The following is an 18,964-nucleotide window of genomic DNA, read 5'->3' on the forward strand; positions in this document are numbered from 1 at the left end:
CCATATGTGTATGTAATGCCTAGATAAATGGTCGGATTGCTTTGCAAAACAACACAAGACAAGGTCACCATAATTTCTGACAGATGTAAAAGTACAATCCAGATCCTGCAATATTCTGGATACTAAGATCCAGACTATGAAATATGTACTAGGTCATCATAATTTTCAACACTGTCAGGTAACAAATTATTGTACAAACCTACAACTAACACCAAATTGTAACAGACAGTCTGCTGAAAGGGAGTATAACATTAAAGTAAGACTAAAGTGTTGCGTGACAATCACAATATGCTTAGCGGAGGTCTGTGCTCTCTGGGTGCTTTTCTAGTTGAGGTCATGCGGTTTGTTTATGCTGGTCCTGACTGTATCACAGACCTGTTGATGGTGTGGCAATTTCCTGGTTCCTGTCAGAGCTCAGTCAAAGCGCTAAATGACAAAACCCATCAGGTAAATTGAGTTAGCTTAAAGTAATTAACTCCAACTGAAACAGGAAAGCAGACCATAATATGTCCGATAAGTTGTAGAACAGCACCCTTAAGAGGAGAAAGCATTTTCTCATCCTCATTCAGCAGAAGTAGATTTAGATTAACAAGTGTTGCTCTTTTAAACAACAATTCATTGAATGTATAACGTACAATGTTCTTTGTGATTTTTAAATTTAGACAGGAGAGAGTTTAAACGTGTTTGCAGAGCAGCCAAGTTTCAAATGTTCGTCATCCTCGCCCTCTTTACACAACGCACATCTTGTGAAATATGCATAAAATCCTGCATTACTGATACGAAGCCAGAGGCACTGCCACATGTTTGATCTCTCACGTCTTTGGGCTCCAGCCCACATTCACACACAATTTCTTCCCTTGTGTTTGAGACTCTGCATCCAGAGTGGCTCTGAAGAAGTTGTCCTCCTTTTAAGTGCGCCAGAAAGTCAAGAGCAAACCTCTCTTCTAACAGAGAGAGAAACAGATCCGTTCTTGGCCCTTAACACACTTTTTCACATGTTCTCCTCTGTGATGCAGGATCAAACCATCCACACAGTTGGCAGTGAAACTCAGAAGAATGTACAAATGCAAATATCTTTGTTGTAAGTCATCATGAAGAGTATGATCCTCATCTTTTAAACTGGAGATCTACTCTTCGGGGATCCTGCCCCAAAGTGCAGCAAGAGAACAACAAAACCACACCCCATGTTAAGTGAATGGTGAATAGACCGTACATATATTGTGCTGAAGACTGCATGTTACAGCACAGACATGCACTATGGTATAAGATGCTTTACAAGGTGCCAGCCGGTCATAACCAATTAAATTTATACACTGCTGGCTATTCCATCCAGAGAAATGTCAGAGCATGCCTATAAGGGCACTTTGGCATATAGACTGTGTGACCCGGGATCAAACCAACAACCCACCAACTGAAAAATAACCAAGAGCTGATTTTTTTTGGCACAAGGGACTTAACCTATTCTGTTTTTTTTATTTTTTTACTTTCCCCTCTGGTCACTCAGTTTTCATCTACAGTATGAGAGCTGCAACTTTACTGTGTTGTGTTATCGTTCTCAAGTCTATAAACTAAAAGCATCTTTTTAAAAGATAATTACCGATATCAACCAATTCATATTTACACCAATTCAGGGAATTTAGCCCAACAACTGAAACATGATACGTTCTTTAACACATCTATGTACTGTCGAATGATGATTAAAACGTGTGTTTTAAGAATTGAATCTTGTGAAAAATCATGAATTCAACACGACATTGCTTCCACAGTTTTCTGTCACACCTTTCAAATCCTGTATCAAGATAAATAGTAGGGATAGACCGATTATCGGGGCGGATATTTGGCATTATGAGGCATATCGGCATCAGCCTTTGTTTTAATCTGCACTGTCCCACCCACAGTACCATCTGATTGGTTACAAGCAGAGCCATGACTTGGGAAACAGCCAATCAGCAGTGTAGTTATTACAGTTATTGCAGTTGAATTGAAATTTTGGAAAACTTTATTTACTGTAGAAAACTTTAGCGATTTATTTTTTAAAGTTTTCATTTAACTTTATAAAACATGCTGCTAAGCCTGGGAGCTGTTTAATAAACCCATGCTTAAAGGTATTTGAATAAAGTTAAGTGTTGGAGTTTGTATTGTTCTTGATATTATACACCAATATCTGCACTTTGACTGCAAATATCCGCTTCAAATATCGGTTGTCGGCCTCCTTGAATACAAATAATCGGTATTGGTATCACCTGGAAAAATCCATATCGATCTATCTCCAATAAATAGTAACAAAAACTGTCTGACATCCTTTAGTTAAAAGAAGAAAACAGCCAAAAATCACACACACACACAAAGAAAACCCCAAACAATAATGATAAAATAATTTAAGAACTGTGTGTTTGCCGTGCATTCCTTTGTAAGCATGTTTTTGAGAACCAGCTGAGTCGACTCCAAAGTTTTCTGGGCTTGGTGCTTTTATATATGACGGCTCCTCACAGCTCTTCACAAGCATTTAAATAAATATATGATGAGGATGATGAATGTAACCTAGTTGTCAAAAAGCTTACTCAACCAAATCTGATCCAGTCTCACCGTGTATCCTGAAAATCTCCCTATAAATGCTCATAGGGTGGTGACATCTCACGGAAACACAGAGTTAGTCATTTAACGCTTGCTTCCTTCACCCGAAGTTGCTTTTGAGAAACTTTCTGCCACCAGCTGCCCCGCACCCTCCCCTACTGCTGGTGTAAGCAACAAAATCCTCCAAAAAACACACGCATGGTCCAGAGAAACCTCAGTGCAGCAGGGTGGGCAGCTGGCGCTCAGGCACGTCCAGCCTCCTCAGCCTTTATTGTCCCAGCTCGAGCTGCTGCAGCCTGAGTCTCGGCCTCGCTTTGTGCCGGTCCCTCAGCGCGCAGCTCTGCCTCTACCAGCACGCTCAGACTCTGACAACATTTTATTAAATGTGAAGTGATGCAGGAGGTCCCCTGTGCGCACACACTGGAAAGTTGTTTTGGTGAGCTGAAATGATGCAACTCCAACGGCTGAGAGAGCAGGAGGGCGCTCCCAAGAGGCAGAGAGAGCCAAAGTTTCTCATGTAGTTCTTTTATTTATTAGCCAACAAGAAAACACATTAGATGATGGTGAGTCAGGAAACCCAGTCGACTTTTCTGCAGTGACAGATGGATCATTACTATCAGGAAAAATTACTTTTACCCCTCAGCTGTCTTCAGGTGCTTATATAGCATCATTTGATTTGAGAGCTGTGTTTATACAACAATGAGGCAATTTTTTTTTTTTTTTTACAAATTATATGAGTATCTGAACATTTCTCCAGCTATTATTTAAAAAAACAAAAACAGAATAAACACTACAGGGTTTTTTATCCCCGAGTTCTTTAAATGATAAATCCATACTATCTGCTTTTTTCCACTTTTGATACAAATATGGCCCCATTGCATCGGCTTACAGGCATGAAGAGTTAGTAATTCTCACTTTCAATCAAAACCTTGAAATACAGACTACAAAAAAATAAATTAGTGTCTGAATACTTAATTTAGTAGTTGGCGATTTTTTCTATACTGTCTTGGCAAGGGTAGCAGCTGAGAGCCAATACAGCTGCCATCATTTTTCAAAATGCATCTCTTCTTGTGTGTTTTCTCTGATGTTTTATCTCATTTGCTGCGTAAAATGTCTGTAATAAGGCAGATTATTTTTCAGAGCAACCTTTCAAACTCAGAATAAGCTGCATCCGTCATCAAAAACTGTATTCACGTCCTTTTTTTTAAACCTTTAACTAAAACTGTTCAGACTGCTGCAGGGTTAGTGCTCACTCTGCTCTTTCTCTGGAGTCAAATTAACAAACCACAAACTACCATTTTTTATCATCAGTCACATTATCTGTCAGTTTCTATGAGCAATCACTGTTGGTTTACAGTGAAATCTGAGAGAAGGATTGGTTTCACTCTTTAAAGCTGCATTCAAACAAATGAACCAAAGACGGCACATTAGCCAAACTAACAGACCACGCAGGATGCTGATCATTAACCAAAGATAAATAAATAAATAAATAAATAAATAAATAAATGAATAAATGAATAAAAAGCAAGGAGTCAAACGTGCTCATTGCCTTGGAAGCATAATTTGAAGCGATGTTGATAAGCATAATTTATCAGCATCAGCCCTTACAACCTCATTGACGCCTGAATGTTTGCAGCCTGAATGACGCCTTTTCATTTTACAGGAAGCCATGAGATAAAAACCCCACTTACTGTCAGCCACATCCTCATGCATTGGGCTGACCTGGACTAATGTCTCTTTACATTTTAATCTCACAATTTTCACATAGCTAACTTCATGATAAAATAACAAAGGATTTGAATGATCAAACAAGAATTCAGGGAATTCGCCAGAAATTGATAAAGCAAAGTTATTTTCCATGCAGTTTAGTAGAAACTATAAGCTTGAGATCCTTTTTTGACCAGCAGAGAGATCTACCCATCATATGCAACAAAACAAGATATCCATTCACTGGCCTGCAGAATATAACAGTGTGGATGTTATTGGTTTAAATTTCTGACCTTTGCTACGGGACTTCCCTTGAAAGAAGACCAGAACATTAATATAATAATATAATATAATATAATATAATATAATATAATATAATATAATATAATATAATATAATATAATATAATATAATATAATATAATATAATATAATATAATATAATTCTTTATGTAAGGGTTAAGTAGCAGTTAGGCAGCGAGGTCAACTACTCCCCCCTTAAATTAGAAAAGGCAATATTCTGATGGACACACACACACACACACACACACACACACACACACACACACACACACACACACACACACACACACCCACACACAAGTATATTGCTCACTCATACAATTGCCCACACAAACACACTCACATACAAAATCAATTCATTTCATGTCATTCCCCTTTTAATTTAAATCCTTATTGTCCCAGAAGGATTTATTTTTCTTTGTTTCCGGGTAGGATTTCTGATGAAAAACACACTATAATAAAAACAATTAAATAAAACAATAACACACGCACACACACGCACACACAACCACACACAGAAAATTAAACAGCGTGGAATATAAAAACAAAGCACAATAGCTGTGGAGTCAATCGCTCCATATAGTCCTATAAAAGTTGATTATCAGTGGAAAATATGACGTTCCTGGGTAGATAAAAAGCATTTTGTCTGCAAATTAAACTGTTACAATGCAGAGGGGATAGAGTGGTGCCATATTATTTTAATCTTAGATTTTGCCACTCTGAGATGTCACCCAGAGGGCTCACAGCTGCCTCACAGGGGCTGACCTGGGCAGTCCGCTTTCCCCGCCATATGCTTCCCAAAGGTTGAGTCAATTTTTCCTCAGTAATCTTCCCGGCTACTTTTTACCCACATCACTAATCTTATTTTATAGCTGAAGGCTGCAGAGTCGAGCCCCAATTCAAAAACCCTGCAAAATATGCAACGAAACCCAAATTCGACAACATATTAGACTTTATCCAACATCACAGGAGGAACACATGCTGCAGCAATTCTCAACGGATCAAATCTCTCATCCTGTGTGTTTTTTTTTTTTAAACAAATGACTGGCAGTTAAAAACAGATATTTGCAGATGTCCACCAATTTACTCGCCTTTCATCACAGTGGGTTTCGGAGAAGGTTGTGACATTGTCCACTTTTGAAAGCAACCCTGTAATCTGTCTGCTACACAAAGTGATTAACATGAAGCTTGTGTCTGTTTTCTCTCTCTTTCCTGAAAAAAAGATAAAAAATGACCTAACATGACCCCTGGACTTAATAAAAAAACATCTCTCTATGCACTGGCTGTGGTGAGTCATTAGTGTTAGGAAAGTACAAGCTTGGAGAAAGAACATAACCCTGAGGGAGATGGAGGAAAGGAGATCTGTCAGTAAGAGAAGTCATTTACAGGAGCTGCTCGGCGAGCGTGCGAGGCTGAGAAAAAAGCTGCGGAGGAGCTTCACTTCCCAAGTCTTCACACTTCAGACTTATCAAGCCAGTTATACGACATCCAAAATCAAATTAGTTACAGCCGACAGCTTTGTTTCAGCTAAAGTAATACATTTCAAGATACTGAGTTGAGCCAGACCTTCTAAAGAGTAGATTATTTGATGCTTTCCCCCAAGCTTTTATCATGTTTTCCTCCTTGTGTCTCAACCAAAAATATTAAACTCAAAGTTCAAAATACGGCACACACTTCTGCTAATTGGGTGTTGACACCCAGCTCTGCAGCCCACAGCACATTTTAGCCTCTTTTAGATCACTGTCTGATTTTTTTCTTCAGCCGAACAAGGGCTGCAGTTTCCACCAACAAAACCCAACAAAGTGCGCTCTGAACTGCCTGCATCAAACGACAGAGATGTGAAGTAAACAAGTGGAAAGTGGTGGGAGACGTTTGAAAAGGCTGAAGAGGCAGACGCTTTCTCAGGGGTTGGTGGAGACAGAGTGAATGTTGACCTTTGATGAGACCATTCAGTTACACAGCTTCAATGCTCATGCTGTGTCCAGTAGATGTGGAAACAGGCAACAGTTTTCTGGTGCCTAAAAGTCAACAGCTGCCTGAGACTAATGTTTGTGGAGTCACATTTGAGCTTTTATCCTTTTTTTTGTAAATTTTAACAGCTAAGTTGTAGCTTTAATTTCTTTTTTTTTTTTTGCATGGTTTAAAGAGGCAAAAGAGTTTGCTTGAGCCAAATGCAACAAGTCCTCCCTTCCATGATCACAGACTTTCCCAGCTGTAGAGTTTCTCTTTAGCAGAGCAACGCACCCACAGACCTCAACCCCGACTTGAATATTTGACAACATATGTGACCTGTTGTGATTGTACTAAAACAATCTTTGTCTTGGCTGACCACACACTTGATACTTCAATCTAGATTCAGAATTGTGCATATTTAAGCTGAAAGGAAAAAAAAACATGGAGAAACAGAAACTCTGATCAGATACAAACCTTTCTTATTTTCTTTATAACAATGCTGAGTTGAGTAGCCGATCATAGTTCAGGGTTGGAGTCAGTCAGTCAGTCCCAGTTTGGACACAATGAGATTTTGGCATGTTTCGCATGTTTGGAGCAGAGTGAAGGGGGTCGGGCACAGAGAGATAAGAGAAGGGTCAAAACTTCAGCAACTCTTGTTGGTCTAAAGCCCCATTTCCACCAAGCAGTTCAGTTTGGTTAGTCTCTGTATGGCACGTATTTTGTGGCCTTTCCACCAACTAATCCTGGGGCAGATCCCCAAATAACCGAGACGAGCCGTCCCACTTTTTGGGACCCTCCTGTGGGGGTGCCAGACATACTGATCTGACCTCAGAAGGTGGAGCTACAACTCTGCAGACTGTTGATTTGTCGGAAGAATCGTCACTTACCGTATGACAGCAGCTGTATTTTTCCTTGCGGCACACAACCTTCTCAGAAAAAAAGTTTGACTGTTTGAGTTAATCAAGAAGGAGAGTTGCCGAATGTCTTCTATCAATGCTCTTTGTTTAATGTGTTGGGTTTTCTTCATTGCTGGGTTTATTAGTGGCCACATTGTGTCACGCTGCCATGGTGTCACGCTATTATGTAATTATATCAGCATCACGCTTAAGGCTGATTTATGCTTGACGTGTCCACGGGGTCTGTGCGGATTTGTGCGGACGAATTACGTCATTTTCGCACCTACGCCCCCTCTCGCAGTCCCTTTCCCGCACACACTCAAAAATTTCTAACCTGTCGGACAGAAAGGCGCGGAGAAGATGGCGGAAGAACTGGATCTCTTATTGGTCGAAGTGCAGAAATACAGGCATCTGTATGACTCTTCACACAGAGATCACTGAGATAACTGAGTGGTAAATAATATGTGGCGTGAAATTGCGGCTACTCCTGGCAGAGAAAATCAGTTAAAAAAACCTGGAAATATCTCCAGGTCAGATATGTCATGTTGTAAACAAAGGCAAACTTCTTCCACTCTCGTTTAGTACTATGGTGGATGTACATTTGTGATACACAGCCCCCTGCAGTTTGGGGATGAACACTAATGGACACCATGAAGAGAGTTAAAAAGCCCGAATCTCGCGTGCCTATTTCCGCGCATCTCATTTGCCCGGAAAGCATAACACAGCCTTTACACGCTGCCTACCAACACATACATTTGGCTATAGAAACACAAACCTGATCAGGCTTCACTGATCCAATCTAATGGAAACTACAGATCCATACAAAACTGCTTGGTGGAAACAGGACTTAAGACTGTAGATGTTACTTACAATATGAAATTTGTCCAACAATATAGTTTTGGATTTTTCAACATTTTTTTTATAACCCTTTGGGAATATTGACCTCAGCTTGGGTTTCCTTGTGTCTTTCTTGTATCATCTTATTCCTATAAGACATTGTGTTTGGTTTGAACAGGCGTGCTTTTTGTTTCAAGTTAAACAAACCAAACTACAGCTTTCTTCTACGCACTACACAAAAAAACATAGAAGTATGGTGGTTAAGCAGGCTTTACATGACAGAACATTTTTTTTTGTTTTGTTTTGTTTAACAGGATCATACAGTCTCAACACTATCTACAAATTACTGCTTTGTTCTCCAGCACCTCATCTGCTTCCTTTGTGCCGTGCAATCAAGGAGAATATTGTGCATCAACAGCAACAGCTTTTAAAATCACTGCAGACATTTTAATCTGCCTGTCTGACTGAATTGCAGTAAACAAAGTCAAATGCATTCACTTTGTAGGAATAAGAAAATTTCAAAGCTAAACCAGTAAATAATTGTGACTTTGTTTAATGTTAAACTATTGTGAGTTACTGTATTTTCAGGTGACCTCTTTAAAACAGTTTAGCAATAAAATCATCGTCTCAGTAACAGATACAGATATACAGAACCATATTAGTAAGGAACTGGATATCATGATCTAAAATCTATAAATAGTTTGTTAAGTTTATGTAGCTCATATCTGGAGCACTTTGGGGAGGCTTCTAAGAGTTTGTCCTGTGGGTTTTGAAAAATTAATTCTCACTGTGGGTCAGGCTGTTTCCTCAACTCTTCCAGGAAAACTCTCCCTCAGCGTACACTAAGAAAAACAGGAAGGAGAGTCTCCCATGGCAACAAGAAAACCTCTATTTTGTTTTGATGCAGTGTACCAAAAGCTCTGAGAGTGCAATGTGTTTTAATTTGAGAGTTTACTGAGCAGCAATTTCCAGGCTATCCAGTACGCTGTGGTTAATGGACACCAAAACCCATCTTCAATGAGCTAATGCAGCCCAATGACATCTTTAATGACATAATGCAAACCAACGCTGTCTTTGATTAAATAATGCAAATCTAATGCTTTGTTCTGTAATAGAATAATGTTACATAGATTTGTTACTTAATGGGATTACGGTAGCTGCAGTAATCATTTGTGTGCTGAGCTAATGCTGACTGAAGCAGGAGCTCCCGGCAGTAATGGCCGAGGATGGCGGCTGTTCTGGGACCGCGAGGGATTAAACAAGGTTGTGTGCATTTCCCCTCTGCTTATGTCACTGTCAGTCTGTTTGTCTCCATCTGTTCTCTGTCACATTGTACGCCTGACTCACTCACTGCTGCCCTTCTGTCTCCCTCCCCTCATTCAGACTGTCTCCTGACAGCCACAGGGTTTAGGGACCTTCTACGCTGCAATCTTTAAAAGACCAAAAGTTAAAATTTCCAACTTATGCAAACTGTGACTCGCATGCACACACACACATAGACACACACACAGACACTCACTCAGAGCGCCTAGACCTCCGCTGAAGGTCGTGTCAGAGATTGAATGTTCCCTACTTTTAAAGATAAATCAATCTTCCATTAATGGAGTTCGTGTGTGTGTGTGTGTGTGTGTGTGTGTGTGTCTAGAAGGGAAATTTTGCTTTGCTAAGTCTGTGAATGTCCGTCACAGTGCGGTGTAGAGAGCTGTGTGCCTCCAGAGATTTGTGAATTTGTTTGTCAGAGTATCAGTGTATCGGAGTGTGTGTTGATCAATAGATGTGATTGAAAAGCCTATTAGCTATCCAAAGCATCAGAAACAGCATCACTCCACATGACAGCCTTTATAAAAACGCGCGCACACACACCCTTTGTTTACAGCTAGTCCTTACGTTGGATAGGTAGGTAGGTAAAGAAATGACAAACACTTGTTTCCTCTTGAGAAATGACACAGGGATAATGTTCAATTAGCAGGTCAGCCATTTACCACAAGAGAGTAGTGGTTATATTGAAAAATCCTCCATGTTGCCATCTGATGCCACAGGAAACAAATGTTTTTGCCAAATTGTCTACAGGAAGAGGTGAAATTAAAAACTTGGCAAATGGGCTGGACTCTTGTTCCTGGATTGATTCAATGTGATCTGGAGTAACTGACTATTGTAAACTGACCAATCAGATTTTTTTCCCCTAACACTCTTTTTATTTAATTTTTGGCACCTAAACAGCAAAAGTTTTTTTTTTTTTTTTCATTTGTTACGATGAATATGTGCATCCTGGCACTGGCATTTCATGTAGTCAACAACAAATGATAAAGTAGGTCACAACAAGGATGACACAAGTTAATTAAATTGAAAAGCAACCAAAACAATACAAAAATAAATAAATAAGTACATAAAGAAATAAATGGAGACCAATTGGATTTAACAAAGCTGGGTTATAGATATGAAAGCAGGGTAATGAATAACTAATAATAGCTTTCAATAGAGCACCAACCGAGAGGATAGAGTGGTGATGTCAGCTGCGATGTCAGTGATATCTGTTTTTCCTGATTGGAGGTTAGGTACTGTGCAGTGGCGATTGCTCCAGGACTGCAAGGGAAGCTCAGCTTCCCCTAAACTGTCCCCCAAAAAAGTGGTGATATGTACTGCTGTGTGTACATTGCATTGATAAAATATGGGCTACAATTCTTTCATCTTTTGTTCAGAATCAGCTACCTATCACAGGTAACTGGCTCGACCTCCTTCTCATTCATCCCCGCAGTGTCTCAGCGCTTTAACACAGTCGGACACTGAGCGTCTTCTGACTTCAGCGGGGAAGTGTAGAGTGGGTTGTTCCACTGTGGAAACTGGACAGTCATTGGATAAACGCTGGGCTTTGTCCCGCCCATCAGACACTCAGCGTCTCTGGGGGTCTATGAGGCAGTGGGCTGGCCTGAACGCTCGGCTTCTGCATGATGATTGGATGACCTGTCTGAGGCCGAATCCCTTTTTGATTGACTGTGAAATGAGCCAGTCAGTGATCTTGAAGTATAAACCTCCACCAGCGCACCTTCTCACTTATACATTCAGTTGTTCTGGACTGATCTGGAGGCTTTATCGATCCCCAGCAAGTTTACCTTTCCTAAAAACGATGAGCGTTGTTTTTAAAGATTCTCTTTCGTTTCACCAATAAGCAGCTACAGCTACAGCTGCGGAGCTTCTCCCCCTGTCAGTCACACTTACAGCCTGCAGGTGTAGAGAGGAGCTTCTCCTGTTTAAAGCGGCTCAAGTCTTTCACCCGCAACACAATGGACCAAGGCCATTTAAGCAGTCTAGCTCTGCTGGCCATTGAGAGAACACTGGTAAAATCCATGGAAAAAAAACACCTGGTTGGTACGACAAGGTCACAGATCATTTTCTTGAAAAGGAACCAAGGGTAGATTTTACGTTTAAATAAATAAACAAATTTATGATGTAGGCTGGAAAAAAATTTGCTTCCCCTCTTTGACTGACCAGCAGCTGCCACTGGTCCTGTACGACAAGAGATATCTATGTTGCCTGATCTCACAAGAGTACACCTTATCTTATGGGAAAATACATTTTATATGTTTTGCAAATAAAAGATAAGTGTGGCAAGGTATCCTACAATGAGGTAGGATATGATATGATACAATTGGTATGCTACGTATGGTACGGTTTGTTACGGTATGAATCAATATGAATTGGTACAATATGTTGCATTATGATCAATCTGGTGCCGTGCCATAGACAAAGTACAAAAAAGTTATGAAGCAATAATACTTTTCACAGGCCTCTTGGGGGTGTTTGCCTCAAAATGTGACACTAGAGAAGTATCATGACTGCTACATCTTGCAAGAAGATGCCTATCTGAGTTTACAAAACCTGTAAAGACAGAAATCAATACGAGTCAAGAAGAGATGAGGCGAGACCACTCTGGATAATACCACACCATACAACACAATACTCTCCTGCTCCCTCAGGGAAACGGCTATTCTTTGAGTCATTCCTTTGTCAAATCTTTGTAAAAGAGAGTTTCTTTTTGCAAGATGTTAGCAGTGTATTTCTGTGCCATTCTAAAGTAGAAAGTCAATTTGTGTCAGAATGTTTGAAAGATATGTTGCCAAAGTAAAACAGGTAGAATTAAGTCTTCTGTGCGGGTAAATTCACTCAGAGCCTATAAATGGTCTGCTGAAGGAGAGGGGCAATGGTGAGCAAACATTGACTTTCACTGTGTATGCTGTCAGAACCGTGGACTGAATGCTCTGAACCCTCTCTCAAGGTCATTTTTACTTTCTTAACACACAGTTTTCTTTACGAATGATACAGCGATGTACATACCAATCCACTGACAGTCATTATCTACCACAGCTGGTAAAATCATTGGCTGATAACTTCTATTTAGTTTGGTTAAAAACTGTCTAAAAGCAGTCTTTAATCAAGGACCACTTGTTTTGAAAATCTGAAAGTCTGTCACCTTCATCACTGAAGAGCATGTATGCAATGTACACAGAGGAATGTACATAGAGCAGTGGAGGTAATCCTTTTCCCTGTCTGACAGTGATGAGACTCATTGGCTGTACCTTGTGACTTTTACAACATCATTTTGGTTTCTGTGAAGAAGCTTTCGTTTATCTACTGTTATTACGTCAAGAAATGCAGATGGAACAGCCAACAACTGAGGTCCTCAGAGTATCGCATTTTTAGTTTCACAAAAACTTTTAAGCGAACTTAATCAGGGAGATTGTTCTCATTTAATTTCAACTCACACGTTTTCCACAGCACCCTTTTACAGCTCAAAACAAAAAGTTTAGTTTGAGGACAAAGAAATTTGTTAAAACTGATCCTTTTGTTGAAATTAATTCAAGGTGAAAACAAGGAACTATTTATCTTGTTAATGGTTCAATCATTCACAAGATCACCACAAAGACGCTCAATATAAGACATGAGATTTTCTATTGAGGCACTAACTGATTTCTCTTTCTTTTGTCCTCTTTCTGCCTCTATGTCTCTCTATTCATCTATCTATCCATCTCCAGGAGGAAGGAGACTCCAATCTGTACTGCGAGCTCTGTGATAAGCAGTACCTGAGACACCAACAGTACGACAACCACATCAACTCCTACGACCATCACCACAAGCAGGTGAGTCACACCACCCTAACAAGGCACCCATGGGTCTTCTTTATCTGGCCGAGCAACACCTTAAGCCCTCCTCACCAAGGTCATGGATTTATTACATCCCAGAGCCACAACCAGCACTCTGCTCTGGTTTCTGTTACACAGACTGTGGTCGACAAAAATCACACAAACACACAACAATATCAGCTCTTATGACCACCAGCACTCCAAAACCTCCACTGATTGATTTTACAGCGAGTGAAAACACTACAAACAATCTGAGAGCTACACTTTCAGCAATCAGCATTCTTGCCAAGAGATGGAAATATAATGAATCACAGTTTATTAGCAGTGCAGTTAAGCTATCTGAGCTAAGTATGAGAGGCTAACTATCACTGAAACTTAGGCTACCTGTGGTTTAGCTAGCTGTATCTTGATGTTCTGTCAGTGTAGCTACGCTTCTGAGCAAATGATCCCTTTTATACATATTTATTAATTGATTAGTTTATTTGGAGGGAATTTTAAAAGCAAGGCTATACCTTATCTTGGTACACCTTCAACTTAAGTTAGGTTGTAATTTGTTGTAACTTAGATTTATCTGTACAATGAATTTAAAACATCCATTTCTATTCAGTGTTTTGCAATTAGACCTATGAATATATAGACTTTGAAAATTGCTATCTATATTAACATTGACTGAAAATTGCATGGATGAATGTTTGAACTATAGCCCCTTGTAACTGTAATCTGTATCAATAATGTGGCCTGTTGTCACTATTATAACAGGTTGCACAACACTTTTTGTTTCAGTGTGACTGACTTTCTGACACATAAACCTTGTATTCGCCAAGCGGTTCAGTTCATCTCAGCACAACACGCATTTTACAGCATTTCCACTGACCAATCCCGGGACAGATCCTCAAATAACCAAGATGAGCTGTCCCACTTTCTGGGACCCTTCCATCGGGGTGCCAGACTAAACCGATCTGATCTCGGAAGGTGGAGCTACAACACTGCAGACCGCTGATTGGTGGAAAGAATCGTCACTTACCGTACGACACATAGCTGCACACAGCCTTCTCAGAAACAAAGCTTGATTGCACTTTGTGTCAAAGAGCCACATGCCAATCACACGGAGGAGGAACTGCTGGATGTCTAAGAGCGCGGTCACACTGGCCATCGAAACCGTGCCGTGGTTAAGCACAATTGCCACCCTGCAGCGCTGTTCCCCAGCTGGAGAGTACGGCCAGCGGTCACACTACCCCAATATGAACCAGACTTTAGCGGGTATCACACACGCGCTCGGCCCGCCTACGTCATCGTGAAGCGTCTGTTTACATGAAGTGCAAACTCATCAGAGTCAGCACAATGAGACACACAGAGCACTGCTGCAACTTTTGGACTTATGGTGAGTCGTTTTCGCCTGACACAGCCCTCTAACACCCCCCCTTTATTTAAAATGATTGTCGAGAGATGCGCTTGCAGTGATCATACGTAATGGATCGCACACACTGTCCGCGTGCTTGTGCTCGTGCATGAAGTAAACCGTGCCGAAGCCCACCTCTTCGAAGCGTGCCGAAGCACAGGAGGGAATCGTGCTTGAGCACGGTACAGTTGCGGTCACACTGGCCTTTCCAAACGTGCTTTACGGCTGAAGCGTGGTTAGGCACGATTGGCCAGTGTGATAGTGTTCTAAGTCTTACTCATTGCTCTTTGTTTACTATGTCGCGTTTTTCTTGGATTTATTAGCGGGGTAAACTGCGTCGTGCTGCTATGGCATCACGCTAATATGTTACTGATGCGGCTGTCAGGATCCAGCTTACACGCTGCCTACCACGAGGGGGTACGATGGGCTGTGGAAATGCAAACAAGACCAAGCTTAACTGAGCCAACCTGTACCAAACCGTTCTGATCTAAACCAAACTACTTGGGGGAAACGGGGCTAAAGGTAACTGCTCTGAGACAGTTAAGAGATAAACTCAAAAACTTGTGTTTGATATAGTGTTTCCAAATTTTCTTCAGTATGAACTAGTTCTCTGGTGGTCTTTTTAGCTTTTCTTTATTCACTAAAAGCAAGAGTACTATTATGCAAAATTGTCCTTGATAATATTTTTTAAAATGTAATAAATGAGGCTTAAATACACATAACATTATACTTGTCTTTATTTTAAAGATAATTAAAATAATAATAAAGAAATCCTCTCTTCCATCTCTAACCCGAGTCCATGCCCAGCCTCACACAAAAGCACACATGGATAGATGACTTGTAATTAAAAAAAAAAAAAAAAAAAAAAAAAAAAATCAATTAAGGCGGCTTTTAACAAAATAAAAACAGACCTGAGGAAAAACAATCAGAAATTAAGTCAAGTACAGTGAGGAAAAAAACCTGAGGCACAATAACAAATAGATTAAAACTATTAAACTATTAATATAATCCTTTGCTATGTTTAACCTGAGGGGAGGCGTAGTATTTTATAAATAGCAGCTCTCCATGAAAGATTTCTGGGGGTGTTATTAAAGACTTTCATTGTGGGAAACATTGTAAATCAATGAGCAGCGCTGCATCATGGTTTCATTGGATTTTTAAGGATTTCTGCATCAATATGATGACAGATTGTGATTCGTCAGCTTTTCAGTTTAAATGCTTAGCAGACAAGCATCGTTGGATCTGTGTTTTATTATATCTCATTAAATACCCTTAGATTTTGTTTTCTACATCCTCATTCTTATGTAAATTTATCTTAATTTCTTTCTCTGGCACTTGAGGGTTTTTGTCTTGAGCCTGTCAATTAAACTGATAGTTAGAATAAATAAATCTCAAAGACTTCCAGTAATCCCTTTAGAAGATGTCATTACACCACTCTCAGTACTAACAAATATGGTTATCCAGGGCATCTTTCTAGGGTAAGATCAATACTGCACATTAAATAATAACACACAGGTTATCAATAATGCACTCTGCGAACCTAAAGAATAAAACTTGTCACGTCTCTGTTGTATTCCTCCTTTCTCTCTCATCAATCTTTTCTTTTGAGCCTCATTTCAAAACAGTTTGTTGATCCGTAATGGGATGAGGAAGTGACTGTGAGAACTTGCAGCTGTTTACAAAATTATAGGTGCTGGGAGGAATGTATTTGCTGCAATTATCATTTGTTCACTTGCAAGCGACAGAAGAGGCATAATATTTTTCACAGTTAGCTGTGCGTCTGAGTTATTAGGTTTACTTGAGGATGCAAAGTGTTGAGGGCATATTGTTCGAGACTGCAACACTTGCAGGAAATGGATTTCCTTGCAGTAATATTTTTCAGCCTGCACACACAGCAAGCTAAGCCGCCCGTCTTTTGGTTCACGGTCAGTCACGGTCTCATCGTCTTTAGAAAAATGGAGTGGTTTGCAGAGAGGCTACGTCACTGGCACTTGAGGTGCTGCTGCCTGTGACGGATGCATCGATTCACACATGAAAAAAAAAGCAGAGTTTATCCGACATTAAGCTGCTGCAAAGGATGCATGTGTTAATGATTGAATTTAGCTCATACAGTGTGATCTGAGGGAAACAGGAAGGTGATACCTTACTGTTGTGTCAATTTCTGTTGGTTTGATGAGCCTCTTCCTGGTCTGCGAGGACGGATTGTGACAGAATATATCAATGACATTAGAGAGTCAGCCCCCAGCTTATTTCTGTAAGTGTTAACTTCAAGATATGATTAAACGTCTCCCTTTTTTTTTACACAAGTTTTCCTCTCTGATGCTTTGTAACTTCAAAGCTGAATCCGGGCAGCTAAACTACTCAGCATCACTTTCCTGATACTACTCGGCTCTTCTTTGTATCAATACGAGGTGATGTGTTAATGGGGAAGCTAAGATGGGGTTTGGTAAAATTCCTTCCCCTCTGAGTCAGTGCTTAAAGAAGGCAGGTGGAGTATTTTTATGTGTATTGGATGTGTAAATATTCACCCTTGACAGCAGATGGAAGAAAGGCTCTCCCAAAAGGCCAAGAGCTTATAGGGCGCATACAGATGGCGACATAAGACTCTCAAGTTCTTATTCTTAGTGACATCAAGAATCTGAACACTGTCAGGAGATCGTCTCACCAGGCGAGATGCTTCAGCCTGAGCAAACATGTCTCAGAGTCCACCTCTCCTCCTTGCACAGATTTCAGTCAGTATGTATCCTCATCTTAACACCAAAACTACGATGACCATCGAGACTTTTACGTCAGCATTGAAGCATCACAACTATGGGTTTCTGTCACATTTGAAACGATGCAGTACCAATTCTCGGTACCTGGCAATTGGTATCGGTACTTATTCTTTACTTAACTCAATTTTCACTACTTCTTTGTGTTTATGTGGTAAAAAATATCAATTTGTCTAATAAGAAAATTTGAATTCTTTTTAATTTAACATATTTATTCTTCAAAATATAACCTTGTAATTCTGTGTTTATGCCCAGCATGGAAAATCACCTACTCTACATTGAAAAAAACATAAATCTTATCAAGTGTTTTCGTCTAATTTTCAGTAGAAAATGTCTTTTTAAACTGAATCTGAGCCACCTTCATCTGACCAGTCCAGAAAAAATGTTTTATTTCAAGTTGTTCAAAGACAAAAATGAGGTCTGAATTGCTTGTAACACTTAAAAAAAAAAATCTGCCAATGGAACAGAAGAAAAGTTACTTGTATGAAGACATTATTCTAGTTTTAAGCAAATTTTCTTACATTTTTTTCTTGTTCCATTGGCGGATTTTTTAAATTGTTACAAGCAATTCAGATTTCATTTTTGTCTTTGAACAACTTGAAATAAAACATTTTTCTGGACTGGTCAGATGAAGGTGGCTCAGATTAAGTCTAACAAGACATTTTCTGCTAAAAACAAGACAAAAGCACTTGATAAGATTTCAGTTTTTTGCAGTGGCTTCCACTCACTCACAGTCACAAGTATGCATTTAGGTACTGTTAGAATATTTAGCTTGTGTATATGTACTTTGCTAAAATATTATCAAAATGTGCTCATATGCGGTCATAAATTAACAGGTTTCTTTACAGGTGGTTTTAAGCTCCTGAGAGGTTACAGATCACTCAGAACTAAAAAGAAATAAAAGTCTTAATATGAGGAATTTAGCTTTGAGCTGTGACAAAGAAGTATTCTTGTATGATTGTGTGTTTTTCATATAAATGATGTGTTTTCAGTTTTAAAATGAGGAAGACTGAGAAGTGGAACAGTGTTTTTTATAATCCTCAGGTGTTAGAGATGAAAACAGGAAGTTCAACTGCATAAGTGAGACTGTGGTTTGGAGGAAAATAGACAGAGAAGGGAAGAAGTTAAAGGTCTCTTTACAAAGGCCATGCGTGTAGGCGTCTGCATGTGTCTGTATGTGTAACTCTTCTAGGAAATCTATGGTTGTCCTGTGCCCCAAGAAAAAAACAATGTGAACAAGCACAGAGGCGGCACACCAGAAGACAACGTCTCAGACTAGGAAATGGCATTTCTAAATTAGGTGGAGCAAGAGAGTACAAAGGCGTTCGAGGGACAAGAGAGAGGGTTCTTTTACCCCAGCATATGTCTGTGGAGAGGGAAAGGTAAA

General features: G+C 39.8%; 1 protein-coding gene across 1 annotated transcript in view; it reads left to right on the forward strand.

Moving 5' to 3' along the window:
- The window catches only part of LOC141795307 (uncharacterized), an 83,542-nt gene that overhangs the window by 46,505 nt on the left and 18,073 nt on the right, over positions 1-18,964 (forward strand). Inside the window, exon 2 of the mRNA XM_074676139.1 lies at positions 13,300-13,404. Within this exon, the coding sequence (XP_074532240.1) occupies positions 13,300-13,404 (105 nt within the window). The remainder of the gene's footprint in view (positions 1-13,299; positions 13,405-18,964) is intronic.

The sequence above is a fragment of the Halichoeres trimaculatus genome, unplaced genomic scaffold, assembly GCF_033239565.1.
Source record: "Halichoeres trimaculatus isolate MK-OKI-2021-1 unplaced genomic scaffold, fHalTri1.1 fHalTri1_scaffold_8, whole genome shotgun sequence".
Lineage (NCBI taxonomy): Eukaryota > Metazoa > Chordata > Actinopteri > Labriformes > Labridae > Halichoeres > Halichoeres trimaculatus.